Source organism: Solea solea, chromosome 14, assembly GCF_958295425.1.
Source record: "Solea solea chromosome 14, fSolSol10.1, whole genome shotgun sequence".
NCBI lineage: Eukaryota > Metazoa > Chordata > Actinopteri > Pleuronectiformes > Soleidae > Solea > Solea solea.
Genome location: NC_081147.1, coordinates 24,235,604 through 24,251,087, shown reverse-complemented (window position 1 = coordinate 24,251,087; position 15,484 = coordinate 24,235,604). Strand labels below are relative to the sequence as shown.

At 39.3% G+C, this 15,484-nt stretch overlaps 2 protein-coding genes across 3 annotated transcripts; one reads left to right on the top strand and one right to left on the bottom strand.

The window, feature by feature from the left end:
• Positions 1-398: 398 nt before the first annotated feature.
• Positions 399-8,091, bottom strand: ctso (cathepsin O). 2 transcript variants are annotated; one of them, XM_058648908.1, is made up of 8 exons: positions 7,876-8,091; positions 6,633-6,738; positions 6,276-6,400; positions 4,263-4,430; positions 2,949-3,070; positions 1,726-1,910; positions 685-777; positions 399-583 (listed from the first exon to the last, which is right to left on the bottom strand). In XM_058648908.1, exons 1-8 carry the CDS (start codon positions 8,089-8,091, stop codon positions 549-551), a joined length of 1,050 nt encoding a protein of 349 aa, XP_058504891.1. In that variant the 3' UTR covers positions 399-548. The 2 variants fall into 2 exon arrangements, with proteins under 2 accessions (XP_058504891.1, XP_058504892.1); XM_058648909.1 differs by having other exon boundaries at positions 1,747-1,910.
• Positions 8,092-8,143: 52 nt separating this feature from the next.
• Positions 8,144-15,058, top strand: asb5a (ankyrin repeat and SOCS box containing 5a). The gene is made up of 8 exons (XM_058648910.1): positions 8,144-8,267; positions 9,597-9,938; positions 11,520-11,599; positions 12,015-12,122; positions 12,363-12,513; positions 13,099-13,233; positions 14,001-14,192; positions 14,283-15,058. The coding sequence occupies exons 2-8, from the start codon at positions 9,734-9,736 to the stop codon at positions 14,408-14,410; spliced, it is 999 nt and encodes a 332-aa protein (XP_058504893.1). The 5' UTR covers positions 8,144-8,267; positions 9,597-9,733; the 3' UTR covers positions 14,411-15,058.
• The last annotated feature ends 426 nt before the right edge of the window (positions 15,059-15,484 follow it).

Sequence of the window (15,484 nt, the reverse complement as noted above, 5' to 3'; positions counted from 1 at the left end):
TGGTGCTAATGCAGACTTTTCCTTTCCTTTTTTTTTTATTCTCTCCACAATCAATGAATCATCTTTCATGTCAGCGCGGGGAAGGTGTCGGAGAGCGAGCTATTTCCAGCGACTCAGATGTAGCTCGGGTGGAATCCTCTGTATAAACAATCAATGTCAACATCTACAATATGTGAAGCCATAAAACAGGAGCCACGACATCTGTACATAATGTTAATAATGTGGTTGTATTTATGCAATAAATACTCTTATCTGTGTATAGATAAATTTGAGTTATATAACCCACGACGTGTATCTACCTTATACATACTGTATTTTTGTACTGTGTGTCTGCTCATGTTATTAGTTTTACTGTGGTGTGTGTGTGTGTGAGAACATCGCTCAATTACGACCCGACATTTATCAAGATGTGACATGATTTATTTTGTTATGGTGATGCATTTCAATAAAAAGAAACATTATTTACAGAGACGTTTGACGGCAGTTGACTGATTTCGAGTTCACAGCAGTGAACATACCAACAAATGACAGAAATACACGTGATGTTGTTAGAGGAAAACTGCTGCCACAGAATCCGCAATACCTGGGAAGATAGAAGAGAGAGCTGTATTAATCCCTGAGGGGATAGAAGGGACATGAACAAAGGGGATATGAACAGGAAATGAGAGGAGGCGAAGTTCATACCACAAATGTTGCCACCGATTTTTATGTAAACATAACCCTTGTTGCCCCACGTGGTTCCCCAGGAGTTCTGCACGATCCAGTACGGAATATCCCCTAAAACAGACAACATGTGTTGTCAGTGTGTGTGTGTGTGTATATACGACTGCTGTGACCAGTTTAAATCATTACATAATCACTCATATACTTTAATTTAATATCGACAAACAAGTGCATGTGAAATAATTATTAAAAAGCGGAGAACATAAAGATCCCACCGTGTGTCAACAGCATAATCGCGGACAGAAGACACACTGATAACAAAAGTCATTGCGAAAGTTTGAAAAGGTCGAACAGAAGCTTACGCACGTTGCTTTAAAATAATCAGAACTTCTATACTTAGAAATGATGAAACGCGATGTCAGAAGGTCACACGTGACATGTCATGCTATCAAACCTCCTCCTCTCGGAGGACTGTGAACTCAAGAGGACCACACGGAAGAAGAGGGGACAAAAGGTGAAATACTAAAATGGAAAATATGCAAAAATCCTGCAGAGATACTGTAGCTTTCAGAGCTTCATATTCAGATTTAAATGTGTCTCTTAAAGCTATAAAAACGTGGAATTGGAAATCAATTCTTCTTCTGAGGGCTGGCATCTTTTAACATGTCTGATTTATGGCAAATTAAATGAATTGTAAAACACTTTTTTTTTTTTAGTGCAAACTATCTCACACCGGCCCAGTTGCTATGTAGAATAAATTAGAACTTTAGGACTCGCTCATTAGCTTGCTTAAATATATTGTTCTGTCATGGCTTTACCACTTAACTGGAGGAATGAGACACTTCTCTATTGCAGCTGCAACTAGTGATTAAAGCTGATTAAGAAGGGTATATTTTTAACTAAAGAATGTTGCCAAGTGCTTTTACTCTAAATAACCTTCACAGGCCCCAGTAGTTGCAAAAACGCTCTTGACCTAGATAGGCGAGTATTGTATCTCTTGCTAATCCAAGCAAAAACATACAAACAGTCCATTCATTCTTGATTTCCACTTGTGTCTCGCACCAACGTGGAGGCAACATGTACCAGTGGTGTCGTATCCAATGACCAGAACAGCATGGTTGGACCGTTGGCTGGAACAGTGATGCTGGATGATTCCTCCCAGATAATCCTGCCAGCTGACAGCGTCCACGACAGCAGCCAGGGGACCACGCTCCACCAGCTGACCCATCATTGCCTCCTCCTGGCCACTGAATAACAGAATAACAAAGCTGTATGGCATGTTTGGGCTTGTGATTTAACAGCTTTTTCTGGCATTATGGACAATACTGTAAAGGCAGGAGTTTTGCAGTTTAGATATGAGACTCAGTTTTAACTCTTCCTCCCAAGTTTGAAACAATTACTGGAGCCTATTTTCCCGTCCTCTCTGTCGCACATATGCAGACATCCTGCGCCACGTCGTCTTGTCCTCTGAGCAGACGACGAAGCCCACTGGGCCCAGCTGTGATGCCATCCTGTGCCAGACTCATGACATATGGGCCACAGAGGGGTCATGGAGTTAAAGTCAGTGCCAAAACTTCATTGAATATTGAAAGCCCCCATTCATGTTGGGGTGGGGTTTCAGTCATTGTAAAAAAGACTTTTACGACTGTATTTTTCAGCACATAAATGGCCTTTATCAGAAGGTTAAGTCTTCACCGTGACCTTGAAGAAGTGTCTATTTTCATGACCTGAATAGTAAAGCACAACATTGACATTTACTGGGGTTAATAACTGCCACATATTTACTCATTTCTGTATGGAAAATAACAACTCTTAACTGTCAACTCTTAACTGTCCTCCGTGTAATATTATATAATAAATAAATAAATAAATAAACAAACAAACAAATAAACAAATAAATAAATAAATAAATAAATAAATAAATAAATGAATGAATAAATAAATAAATAAAAGGCATAACATCCTCAAATAGGAGCCACCGTTCTGTTGATATAATATAAAGGTGACACAATTCCTCTATGATTCAAAATAACCTTTGGGCCAAAATAATTTAAGCTGAGTCAAAAGCCTCTGTCCTACTGAGCAGCCCACGTCCGTATTGACACGGTAAACACTGGCGTGTCACTGGACAGAGCCAATCCCCTTCCCCTCTCCCCTCCTCTCCTCTGTCCTTGGTAAAACACATTAAAATGACATGTGACTTCGTCCCGACTACGATGCTGTTAATTGTTAAGCCTTTATTGCTTACAAACAACTCAGAAAAAAGTGTGCTGTGTTTCTTTTACCCAAAGTCATGTGCGGTAAAGTTCACCAGAGCGACGCCGTCGCGTGACTGAGAGAAGAAATGGCAGATTCCCGTCCTGGCTTTGTAGGGATACTCGGACTGAGGCACGAGTTTCACTCTGGTCTGGAAAGAAAGATAGTTCATCTCTGAATCTGAAAGCACAATATTCATTCATCTCGTTTGTGGAGAAATCCTGGCACAGACACAGTTCCTCATTTGTATCGATGACAGCAGAGAACACCAATCTGAGTTTGCTTACTGCCACTTACAACGCATATCTTTAATTAAAATAAATAACAGCGTTGCCATTTCTGTCGCACACAGCTACTTAAAGGAGGCAACAGACAACTTTCATGTCTTTAGACCCAGCAGAAGCAATACCAACAGTACTGTTGCTCAGAGTTAGTGTCGCAATGTGTCATAATAAGAAGCCCCGTGTGGACAAACACAAGGGATACAAGTGAACGCTAATCTCATCACTGTTTCGAATAAGGAGTAACACAGTTCCTTTGTGGCGTAAATACAATTGTTTTAATTTTTACTTGAGAAGTGTTTCTCGGTGGCCAAGAGAAGGAAGTCATAGTGATACATTTAAGCCTGAAATGTCTCCATGTCCACTTTTATTAAGGTTCCCAAATCATATTTAAGATGAGAGACTTTTTCTATACGACACTTATTATTTATAGGATATAAGGGAATGGAGGATCTGTATGGATTCTGAGCACTAAGAAATTATTATTTAATGAAGTGATGTTGGTTATTATTGAACAATATTGCTTTCAAAGTTAAAATACAGTGGTGTAAATAGGTCGAGCAAAGTCAGCTACGGGCTTTTCACAGGAGGCAGATTTATTCCCAATATGGTAATTTGCTCTCTCTCATCCTCCTCCTCTTCCTCACTTATACACACACACACACACTGGTATAGTGAAATTAGATTAAGATGGAAAGAGACATAAGGTGACTCTAATTATTAGTATTTAATTCATTCATTTATTTGTGTTATTCGTTTCATTTTCTACGCACACATACCCTGGCTCAAATATAACACTAATAAAAGCAAAATATAACTCTCTATTTTACTGGAGCATTAGAAGCACCCCGCATGAACATTTTAAAGGCAATTTCAAATATTTCAAGGGCATTTTTCGAACAAAATGTCATCAAAATGTCAAGATTAAGACAAAAAGTTGTCTATTGCCTCTTTCAAGGACAAAAGCTGAAGTACTAGGAGGTTTAGTCTACTCTTAACAGACCTAAGAATGTATTGAAGGCCTTATGTGAGGTAAACGTGTCACACACTCACTGTACATACCTGTTTTAACCAATTCAGAGCCCTGACAGGAGAGCCTCCGTTGCAGCCTTCATTTTTGAAGGAGCAGTCCAGAACCTGCTGTACACTGAGCTGCTGCAGATGTGAGCCTCCAATAGCGTGTGCAGACTGGATGGCACCAACCACGCTGAACGCCCAACAACTCCCGCACTGCAAAGGTGTCATTACAGTAATGAGGGAAAAAGCAAAAACAAAACAGCAATGAAAGGCTGAAATTTTAATGCATTGCTTGAGGAAACTGCAGCAAAGTAAGATTTGATATTTTCCACTAAAAGCGTTCCTCACTTCCCCTGCAACCCTGCTGGCCAAATAAACAGTGTCATTCATATTTTAAAATCTCCGAAACAGTTTCTTTAGAGCAACACAACATTCAGATGTGATGTCAAATGGGGTTTGGAGAAAGATGATCCTGAGCAGGCTGAATCAACTGTGACTAACTGCTCTCTGCTGCCATCTACTGACAGAAACACCTCAGGTATACTGCTGCCTCTTGAGGAAAACCGTTAATTATACCTTTGCGTTAATGCTGAGGATTATCTGAGATATTTTGATACCAAATGTTGCATCTGATATAGATTATATAGCTTTTTGGAGAGGTAAAACAAACACAGTGCATTTTTTTTCTTGTGTGAAATGAAATCTAATTTTCCAAACAGCATCAGACGATATAGGTTTATTTACGCAACATTAATTCCCATAAATGTGATGAAAACCTTGGCTGCAAGTGTAAAAATCCAGTACTTTTTCCTGCTCAATATGGTTCACTGGCTTAAAATCAATACTGAAACCTGAGTCAGTCAACTATGCCAAGTATACAAAATAATTAGACCCTCTGCTATATCGTTGCATTTTATTTTCGGTCTATCTTTATATATCTATGGGAACAGGTTTACAGGCAGAGTTTGTGAAAACGGGCTAATCTGGGCAGGAAAACTGCAGGAGAGCAGTAGGTGAGTGTGGTCAGGTGCACACAGCACTCCCTGGTGTGGAAGGCTAACCTGAATTCAAGAGGGTAAAATATATGTCCATGCCTCGGCTTTTCCCCGCACAGGCTGTGTCTTTCCCTTAGGACGACAGTTTTACAGTAAAAAAAAAAAAATCATACCCGACGGCAAATCGAAAGATAAAGGACAAAAAGAGCAGAAAGTGAAACTGGGAGGACGAGCAACAGCTCCATCTCACTAACACTCTGCCTGCCCGTGTCCCCTGGTCCTCTCTGACCAAAACTCACACCTAATAGCTTACTTTATCATTTCACCCACTTCTCCTTTACTGTTACTAATGTCCCCAATTCCACCAAAAGTGCTTTATGTTACTTTATAATTGAATGGGGGAGGCTTCTTTACGTTAACCCTAAATGTCAAATGGTGATTTTCGTGGTATCACAACAGCTCAGGGTGCATCTGCACTTTAAGCCGCTGTCATGAGTCAAATAGAGGACTTTTTGAAGAAGATGAATGAGGGATATATTCTATTTTAAAGCTTCCGACCCCGTTTGGTCTTTATAAACAGAATAACCATCATAAACTATTCATAAACTTTATAACTAACAGACCTGATTGTAGGAGCTTTTGTGTGTGTACGTTCCTCTTGTCAAGCTCCTGAACCTGATTTCTTAGCATCAAACATTCACTCCTGAAACGCTCCGTCGATGCTTCATTTTCATACTCCTGCTTTTTATAATTCTGCCGTTGCCTCTCTGTCTTCATATAAAACAAATCCCTTCCTGTGTGCAGTCACCAGATCTAAACACAGCTATACTGAGAACACAGAGAGTTGTGTGCAGCTGATGTAACAGACATTTGTTTATATTTAAAAGTTAAGCGCTAAAGTGCGACATGCCAAACTTAACGTCTTAAAGGCTAAAGAGCAAGAAAAACACCTGGCATCAAGAGCAAGATCACCAATCCCCTGACTGTGTCTCTGTACCTACGGCACACTCCTATCAACAGTAAACAAAATCTCATCATCATTATCTCTTTATTTAAACCTTACTGCGAGCTGGTTCTGGACCGGCGCCACTGCCTCTTTGTCCCTCCAGTCAAACTTGGCCGGGAGCCGTTCTGTCTTCGGTCCAGAGAAGTGTGGCGCGCCGTCCGCGCTCGCTCGCAGGTACAGATCTTTGGATGACAGACACAGTTCAAAGTCACTCGCAGACACAAGGATGCACATCAACAGTGACTGTGCAGATTCAGTGGACAGAGTGAATCCATTTCACCCAATGAAGCACTTTCAGGAGACACAGTAAGAGGTTTTCCAGTAGATTTAATAAGCTACAGAGCCTTTAGTGGCTCTATAATAAGCTAAATACAATCTAGAAATCTTAAAATAGGTGACACAACTTCAGTCTACCTCTGAATTCGTCCTGTGAGAGGTCAGAAAATTGGTTTAGACCATACTGGGCCGACTGCGGTGCTGTGGAAAATGAGTTCAAGTACGCATGTCGCTTTGTAGCCTCCTGCAACAAGAGAAAAATGAAATATTAGGTGTGCATAAACGCAGACAAGTCCATCAAATTGAGTTATAATCAAAACATTGTATAAAATAACACATTTTCTACATTTGACCTTTAACTTAAACAAAATACCACTACAGTGGTTTAAAAATAAGTCAGTGTCCAACTAAAGTATTATGAGCAAAAGAGTATTAAAAGATTAAAAGAGATAAATGTCCAGTGTGACTGATATACGACTATGTATTTTATCACTAGATTGTTAATTCCAACACATTAATATAAAAGCAGCAGTTTATTGATATCGCCGCTCAAGATGGAGCCATTTTAACTACTTTATGTGCAGTTATGTATTTCATTAAGAGGTAATGCCAACTTAGGGGCCCGGTCTCTCTGACAGGTAATGTTCTTGATTTAGTGTCTCCTCAGATTATTTATGTGGTAGAAAGAAAAAAAAAAAAGTAATTATTCATAAGCTTGTCTTCTTTATTTATTTTATTTTTTTTACACCTTCAGCAACTCTTTGCCTTTTTGGCAGAACATTGCAGATTCTATGAAAAGAAACACTTTAAGAACTCGAGAATTGGATTACAAGTGTGAAACAATTCTTTCATATTTTAGAGATGGAGATTAGTGATGAATACTTTTAATTTTAGACAATATGTCAAACCTTTTTTGCCTTTTAGTGGCTCTATTTGCAATGTCACACAAAGAAATAATAATAACAGAATTAAACTAATTAGAACTGGTCATAATAATACAATAAATCACACAAAACAATTACAGCAAAGAGAGGAAAAACTCTTTCACTGTGTATTTGAACTTGATTAAATATAAGATGTAAGATTATTACGTGACTATTATTATTTGCTTATTTGTGGAATAAAAACGTAAAGTGAGATTAATGTCTGTTTAAAATAAAATAAACATCCATGTAAAATAAAAAAAAAAGATGCATTCAAGTGCAGTGCGTAAATAAATGTGTTTAGTTACATGATTCCGCTCGGAACTTTATATTCAGTGGTACTATATTTTTACTTTTTTGACAGTTTAATAAGGGGGCGTGGTGTATAGTGAGGTTTTGTTACTAATAGTGAGTTAAATAGTGTAAACAAACTCTGTGTGAACAATATTTCTTCTCACCTGGAAATGGAGACGACGCCGGTTAAAGTCGCCGCTGTTGACGTCATCATACTCGCGGGGAAACTTTTCTCCGAACGAGTCGAAATCGACGTGAGAGTCGTTCAACTTATGCCGAGTGTCACCCGCATTCACGCTCACATTCACGCAACACAGAGGAGCGACGAGCACGCAAACGATTACTACAACAACCGCAAACACTTGGCGGCGGGCCGTCATTTGACGCAGAAACGTCGGTTAGAAACTTGCGCACATTAGCAAATGGTACAGACTGGCATAAGTAGCACATTTAAAGATGTTTGCGGAAGTGGAGGCAGGGTAGTTTGGCACATGCGCGGTGGCAAAGCACGGAAGGATCCATGTGGAGTGAGAGGCACATTATTGTAAAACAGAAAGTACGTTTTTACATACAATATAATAGAGACATAACAACATAAAATACTACTTATGTTTTAATCAACCTTCAAAATGCCTTTATCAGAATAACCAAGACTATTAATCTGACAATATACAGCATTTTATTAAGTTGATAAACACATAATTGCAGCGACAGGTCAGTGACACCTGAGAGGCTTAATAAATAAAATGCTATTATGATTATTGTTATTGTTATTATTATTATTATTATTATCATTATTATTATTTTAAATGTAAACCCAGTTATAGGGGTGAGTGGGAAGGAAACAAGGATGGTGGATTTAAATGTGTCATCACCTTTTTCTTTGTTTGTAATTAACTGCAAGAGGCAGTTTCCTCAGAAAGTTTAATTTCTCTTTATTTCAATATTTTCTTTGTCACAACAGTGAATATTATTATCTGGGTGTCTTGGCAGCAGTCTAAATGGACTCAGAATAACCTCAAAGCTTTTTAGGCTCTTACTTCTGCTGCTCTTGTTATCGTTGTCATCATTACACTTGTTTTCTTGTAGACTCTGGGATTGTTATGGTACCAGGGCAACAAGAGAGAAAGGAGTTTGTTGCACTTGTATAAAAGCCAACAAAAAAAATAAGAATATAGCTCCATATCTGAAGATAAAAATAGAAATGAAAATTGACACATTTGATAAGAAAAACAAAGATGTACTCAAGGTAATAGTAGGGTTTTTTAACGTCTTTCCTGATAACATTCGATGGTCAACTGGGGGATGTAATTATTTGCAAGAGGCAACTATTCAGCGAGCTATGTTTAGCCACCTTTATCCATTAGGTGAAATGATGCTGGCATGTTGGATTGCAACAATAACAGAGGGGTCACACAAACATGAGAGCGCTCTTTGTTCATAAGGACCAGAGCTATTGATATATACTGTATATTTAGCCAAGTGTGACAGGTTTAACTGTTGACTGATGGACAAAACAAATATTTAAAGACTATTTTTCTGTCAAAATAAATTTCTCAACACTTTATTCTCTATTATGAGTTCAAATGTGCTTAAAAAAACACATTTTATCTCAATTATTCAGACATAAACCCAGATTTTAATACTTTTTTGAGTAAAATAATGCAAAATTTGCTTATTTATCACAAAGTAAACACTATGATAGGTTAGAGTTCAGGTAAAAATGCACTGTATGTCTCATCGGTGGCTGAAAGCGACTCAGTGTGAGTGCTGAACTATGTGTAACTATGTGACTACAGACACACACCCACTCCCATTGTACAATAACATTACGGTAGTTGCTCTCCACCACAGTAGCAGCTGCAAAACATTTTTTTTTCTCCAGCCTGTTCTTTGTCAGGACCAGCCAACCAGTCAGTGCCCCCAGAAGAAAAAAGCAGGCGACTCTTGTGCTTTTTGGAGTAGCATCCGATCCTCTCTGCCTTCCTCGACACAGCGCTACTAGTGAACGTGCCAGAAGAAATGCCAGACTCAACAGAGGAGCTCACCAACAAGCCCTTCGCGGCCCAGTTGTCCAATGTTTACCTCAGCATCTTGGCACTGTTCTGCTTCAAGCTCTTTGTGAAGATCTCCCTCAACTTGCTGACATACTTCTACATTATCCGCGGGAACCGCAAAGAAGCGGCCAGGATATCAGCAGAGTTCTATGATTATGGCCAGAAACACGGTGAGTGCTCAGGGGGAGAAACAACAAAAACATGAGAGTGATGTTTTTGGGGGGTTTTTTAACAGCACAATCTGGATTAGATACTTTGTACCTTTTAGGACAATTAGATTTGACCTCAGACACACAGGGTCAGGGACAATAGTAATGTTGTTTCCTACACACTCAAGTGGAAACAGTCCATGCACACACACTTACTCACTATTTCCATGTTTACAAATGAGCTATAAATACTGCATTTGCTAATCTGGCAACTATAGGAGCCATTCATTGTAGTCACATTAACACGTGCTATACATACAGTATGAACGATAGCCTGGTTTCCTTTTATGCTGCTTATAGCCACTTATAAACCCTGATGTGTGCATTCAATGCTAAACGGAGACACTGTAGGCTGGCAGCTCTTTTTCTCTAATGTATTTATAGAACACAGTCATGATACAGCCCCCCCCCACCACCACCCTAAAAAAAAACACCACCACCACTACCCCCATCCTGCCCTAGTTTCCATTCCCAGCTATGCAGTGCACCCTTTCACACTGCAGACAACCAAAACAACACTTCACATTCTCAGGAACAGGCGTTTTGAGGACACATTCTGGGTGAAGAGGGACGGCGGCAGTGTAATCTGTAGCTATCGTGGGCTAAGGGAACGTCTGGGTTTAAAGTGGACCAACTGTGTAGAATATTAATTAGTCAAGATTAGTGTATTATTATGAGAGATAAGGCATGTCCCCGCGTTTTAAGAAATCTGTTATATCTGTCAAGAGAAATAGGCTGTTAGGCTGTAGCGTTTTAATAGAATTAAGTTTTAAAAACTAGCTTAAGATTCAATATTTTTATTAAAAAAATAGATTTCAACCTAAATTATGATTCAGATAGAGGAAGGGGCGAATGATGATGCTAATGTGTGGAATGCAATGGCTGTTATTATGGACATTGATTCAGGTTTGCTCAATAAAATTATATGTATATATATATACATATATATATACATACACACACACATATATATGTATATATATATATACATACATATATGTAGATATATATATGACACAATGCTGGTTTGCATATTGACAAATATATCTCTATATCTCTCTCTCTATATATATATATATATATATACACATAATGTGGTATTATAAAACATGATTAGTGCATTAAGATTTAGTGATAAAAAGGTTTAGTTCATATTAAATATTTTAAATATATGTCTATTTTCTATTTTGAAAATATGTCATTTAAAGCAAAAAATAGAACATTCATTGACCTATAAAGAACCTTAAATTTCCATATTTGCAGGTTAAGGTTAGTACAATGTTTTTTTTGCAAGTCTGAATCAAGGTTGTAAAAAATGTGTAACAGAATCAGAATAGCAACAATAATATAAATATTTGGAAGAGGAAAAAATAGGTGTCAAAATAGGTAACATTTTCTGCATTTAAGTAAAAAGTTGTCTTTAGATGTTTTGAATTTGATGTTCTTCAGGGGTTCTTACTCAGCTCACTGTGGGTAACTGAATCATAAAATAAGGTAAATTATTATTTTTTAAAACCCACTGAATTCTCATTCCTGTGTCAGGATCCTGGGCCGACCGCTCACCGCTCCATGACGCCGCGAGTCAAGGCCGTCTACTGGCCCTGAGGACCCTCATTTTACAGGTGAGGGAATCTCAATTACATGTGCATTACCTGCATGTGTGCTGCTTGTGTAAATCGGGTTCTGTATTACTATTCCTTGTGCAATTAAATTGGTTTTATTCATAAAGTCAGTCAGACTACAGGGGTAGAGGTTTGAAAGGGGGTTATCTGGGGTTAATTAAAGTAGAGAAGTAGTAAAATTAAGTATTTCTGCTATAATAAGCAAGTACGTATTCATAATTGTTAAAAACGAGAAGTGTAAAGGTGTATCAGTTACTGTCAACCACAACAAAGGAGCATGAGTGTGTGTTATTCACTGCATATAAGCTTTATAAATCTCTCTGCAGTTCCTAGGCTTCACCAACAGAGGCCGACAAAGGTTAATGCCCGTCAAAACCACTAAAAACTCTCTGTGGCTGCTTGATTCGGTTTCCAGGGTCACAATGTGAATGTTCTGACTATAGACCATGTGACGCCCCTTCATGAGGCCTGTCTCGGAGACCATGTCGCTTGTGCCAGAGCTCTCATTGATGCAGGAGCAAATGTAAGTCATACATTTGGCCTCATGACACGTTAATGTTGCCATAATGCACAGGTCAAATGTAATTTCCACGGGTGGGGGGGTGACAAATGAGCCGCGTGCAGCTCTTCATCTGCTGCGGCGCTGTTAAGACTTTCTTCCCCTTCAACTGTTTCCCTCAGGCCGTTGCTATTAGTCAACATGCGAGGCGAAACAACAAAAAAACAACCTAAAAATAACGATAAACTGGAAATGTGTTCACAGGTCAATGCTTCTACGATTGATGGTGTCACCCCTCTGTTCAACGCCTGCACAGTGGGTAGTGTGGCATGCGCGGAGATCCTTTTGGAAAACGGAGCGAAACCCCAGAGCCTTGTTTACCATCCATCACCCATCCACGAAGCTACCAGCAAAGGTATGTTATAAAACAAACATACACTCAGCAGCCACTTTATTAAGTACACTAATAAAGCCCTGTTGAGGTCTGCTCCTTGTAACCCATACACTCATTTAGTCATTCTCCTCTGACCTCTGGCATCAACTGGATATTTTCTCCTTTTCAAAACCATTCTCTAAACCCTGGAGATGATTGTGTGTGGAAATCAAAAGTCTTTATATTTGCTCACTGGGAAACAACCGTCAGAGTCACGTTTCTTCCCCACACAGAGTTGACAAGCATTTGACGTGTGTACCTAATAAAGTGAACAGTGAGGGTATGCCATGTAAATAATTGTCATCGCAGGTAGTTTTCCACTGAATTTCTTAAGTGAAGGTGTAATAATTAGTAGCAGTTAGATGTCACAAAATTCTAATTCAACATAATTCAGTATATCATTACAACCAATCGTTACAGCTGTCTTTCAATCTTGTCTATTTTCACAAACCTTCACTGTGAAAAACAGCTTCAAACGCACCCAACGTGGCCCTGAGTCAAACAGCTTGCAGAATAATCTCACATTGTCTTCACCTTATTACCGCCGTCGCGCTCCATTACTTCCAGGTCATTACGGCTGTGTGGAGGCTCTGGTGACTTGGGGGGCAGATGTGGACATGGAAATTCCTCACCTGGGCACCGCGCTCTATACGGCCTGCGTCTGCCAAGAGCTGGAATGTGCCAGGAAACTCCTGAGGGAAGGTCAGCACATACACACACGCTGCATACTGTGCATCTTTACGTCTCCATATGCCGCACCGAGCATGCCGCATTCTGAATGCACACACACACACACATACACACACACACAAAGAGATACACAGGAACAATTAGTGTACACGTTTACATTAAAGAAACACTTTTAGTTCCTCTATTCTAAAATTAATTATTCGTAAAGATGATATAGGAAATTTTAAGCATGTACACACTTTTAACTATTTTAAAGCTGCTTATGAAAACCCCAATCGTCATTTTCCTGCCTGAAATGTACAATTTATTATTTGTTACAAATGTTTTGATGCAAATTTTATGCTTTTGTAAAGCTAAATTTACAAAGATTGGAGGAAAAAAAACAAGAACATGTGCTAACCCCAGGAAAATGGGAATGCTGAGGACTTCCAACTAACTCTAACTCTAATGGTTGTCATGCCAAGTCAGAAATTCCTAATATTGTTTCCCTGTGTCCTCTGCTCCTTCTGGTTACTAACTCAATCACCAGTCGACAATATTCCATTAAATTTTAATTGAAAAAATGGCTGAAAAATATAGGTCAAATGTATAAATAGCAGAAAAAAATGTCCTGGATATTTGAGAATGCCTGACTCGCATTCCCAACTAATTAAAAAAAAGTAAACGTTTGAACCTTTAGTTCATTTAATTAACTTATAGTTCACAGCAGACATGTCTGGCTCTGAGTTTTAGTTTTTAGTTTCATTATGAAGGGATAAACACGTGTGTCCTTCAAACAGGTGCAAATGTCCAGAAAGGCAGATCCCTGGATTCGCCTCTACATGCAGCTGCGGAGAAAGACTGCACGGCCGTGGTGAAGCTGCTGCTGGACTTTGGTGCGGACATCAACGCCAGGAACACAGAGTTTCAAAGGCCAGTCGACGTGGCTCCACCCAGCAGTCTAACGGAGGGTTTCCTGATGCTCTACGAAGGTACGAGTTGTTTTTTCTTTAGTTTAGTCCATGCATGAATCCTACAAGCGTCCTAAATGACACCGTCTATCTTTTCTTTTTTATTTACAGCTACACCACGACTCCTGAGCCAGGTGTGTCGCCAGTGCATCAGGAAATGTGTCGGCCGAGATCGACTCCACCTCATCTCCCACCTCCCCCTGCCCAACAGGCTCAGGAACTTCCTGCAGTACCAATGACAGGCAGGAAAACAGCATTTTCTGCCTCGGTGGGACTTTAAAAAAAAGAAAAGAAAAACAATGCCTTTGACACAGAACCAGCACTTCAACCCACGTGAACTCCTCCAACCTTTTATTTTAGCTGCTCCTCGGTGCAATGCAGTGCAATAGACTGTGTAAAAAAAGGATGATCATAGTCTTCTGGTTGCAAAACAAACTCGAAACATTTGCTATTTGACCAGCAACAAAACTGACATCATGTTCTATTGAAGAAGACCTGAAACAGGTCACAGAGACAAAGAGTTAATTCCTCAGGAACACGTTTACTGATATTATAGACGTGGAGTTCTTTTTCACAACCAGCAGCGTTGCCCCCTGGTGGCTAACTGCTCCTTGCATCCTACTTCCGAGGGCTTCACGTTTCAAAACCGGAAGGCTGCATCTATTTTTACATACGGTCTATGTGCACCAAGTCGCTGACAGCACCAACGCATATTAATACACACACAGTTGTACTTGCTATACACAGATTTGCAGTGTTTAGAAGATACAGGTAAGAGTGAAGCACTTTGAAAAAAAAAATACTCTATAGCCTATACTGATTTATAATGAATGAATCCTATGTTTTGCATTGCACACAAGTGAATGATTAAAGTTGTTTTTAAATTGCGCGCTGCGTTTCTGATGTTTTAAAAACAAAAGAAGGAACTCTCATATACCACATGCCTATATTGATCTATTTACTTTCATATTATCTTAGTTTCTACCACTTCTACCACAATATTTGATTAAAAACAACGAGGTTGTATCATTTTATTCAATTAGAAATGTTCTATATCATCAAACATGACCGTCCACTGACTGTACGCTGCTGCATATGACGCCTACATGTGTGTAAAATGGAGCTACTGCATCACTAGATTCTGACATGTTGCATGCACACTGCATCCTCTAGGGGGCAGCAAACTGCCACTGCTGTGTTTGTGCTCCCACAGGAGCCAGGAATAAAAAAATGACTTGTTCCTATGGAAATATAATGTGAGACAAAGAAGGGCAGCAGTGCACCACTCACACTCGAGCTGTGACGAGAGAATT

Bases quoted from the DNA above. Each gene is read 5' to 3' on its own strand.
- ctso (XM_058648908.1), bottom strand. From the start codon at position 8,091: ATGACGGCCCGCCGCCAAGTGTTTGCGGTTGTTGTAGTAATCGTTTGC. The intron at 3,071-4,262 runs GTATGTACAGTG...CTTTCTTTCCAG, and splicing joins CTCTGAATTGGTTAAAACAG to ACCAGAGTGAAACTCGTGCC. The intron at 1,911-2,948 runs GTAAAAGAAACA...TCTGTTATTCAG, and splicing joins TTTACCGCACATGACTTTGG to TGGCCAGGAGGAGGCAATGA.
- asb5a (XM_058648910.1), top strand. From the start codon at position 9,734: ATGCCAGACTCAACAGAGGAGCTCACCAACAAGCCCTTCGCGGCCCAG. The intron at 9,939-11,519 runs GTGAGTGCTCAG...TTCCTGTGTCAG, and splicing joins TGATTATGGCCAGAAACACG to GATCCTGGGCCGACCGCTCA. The intron at 13,234-14,000 runs GTCAGCACATAC...TCCTTCAAACAG, and splicing joins CAGGAAACTCCTGAGGGAAG to GTGCAAATGTCCAGAAAGGC.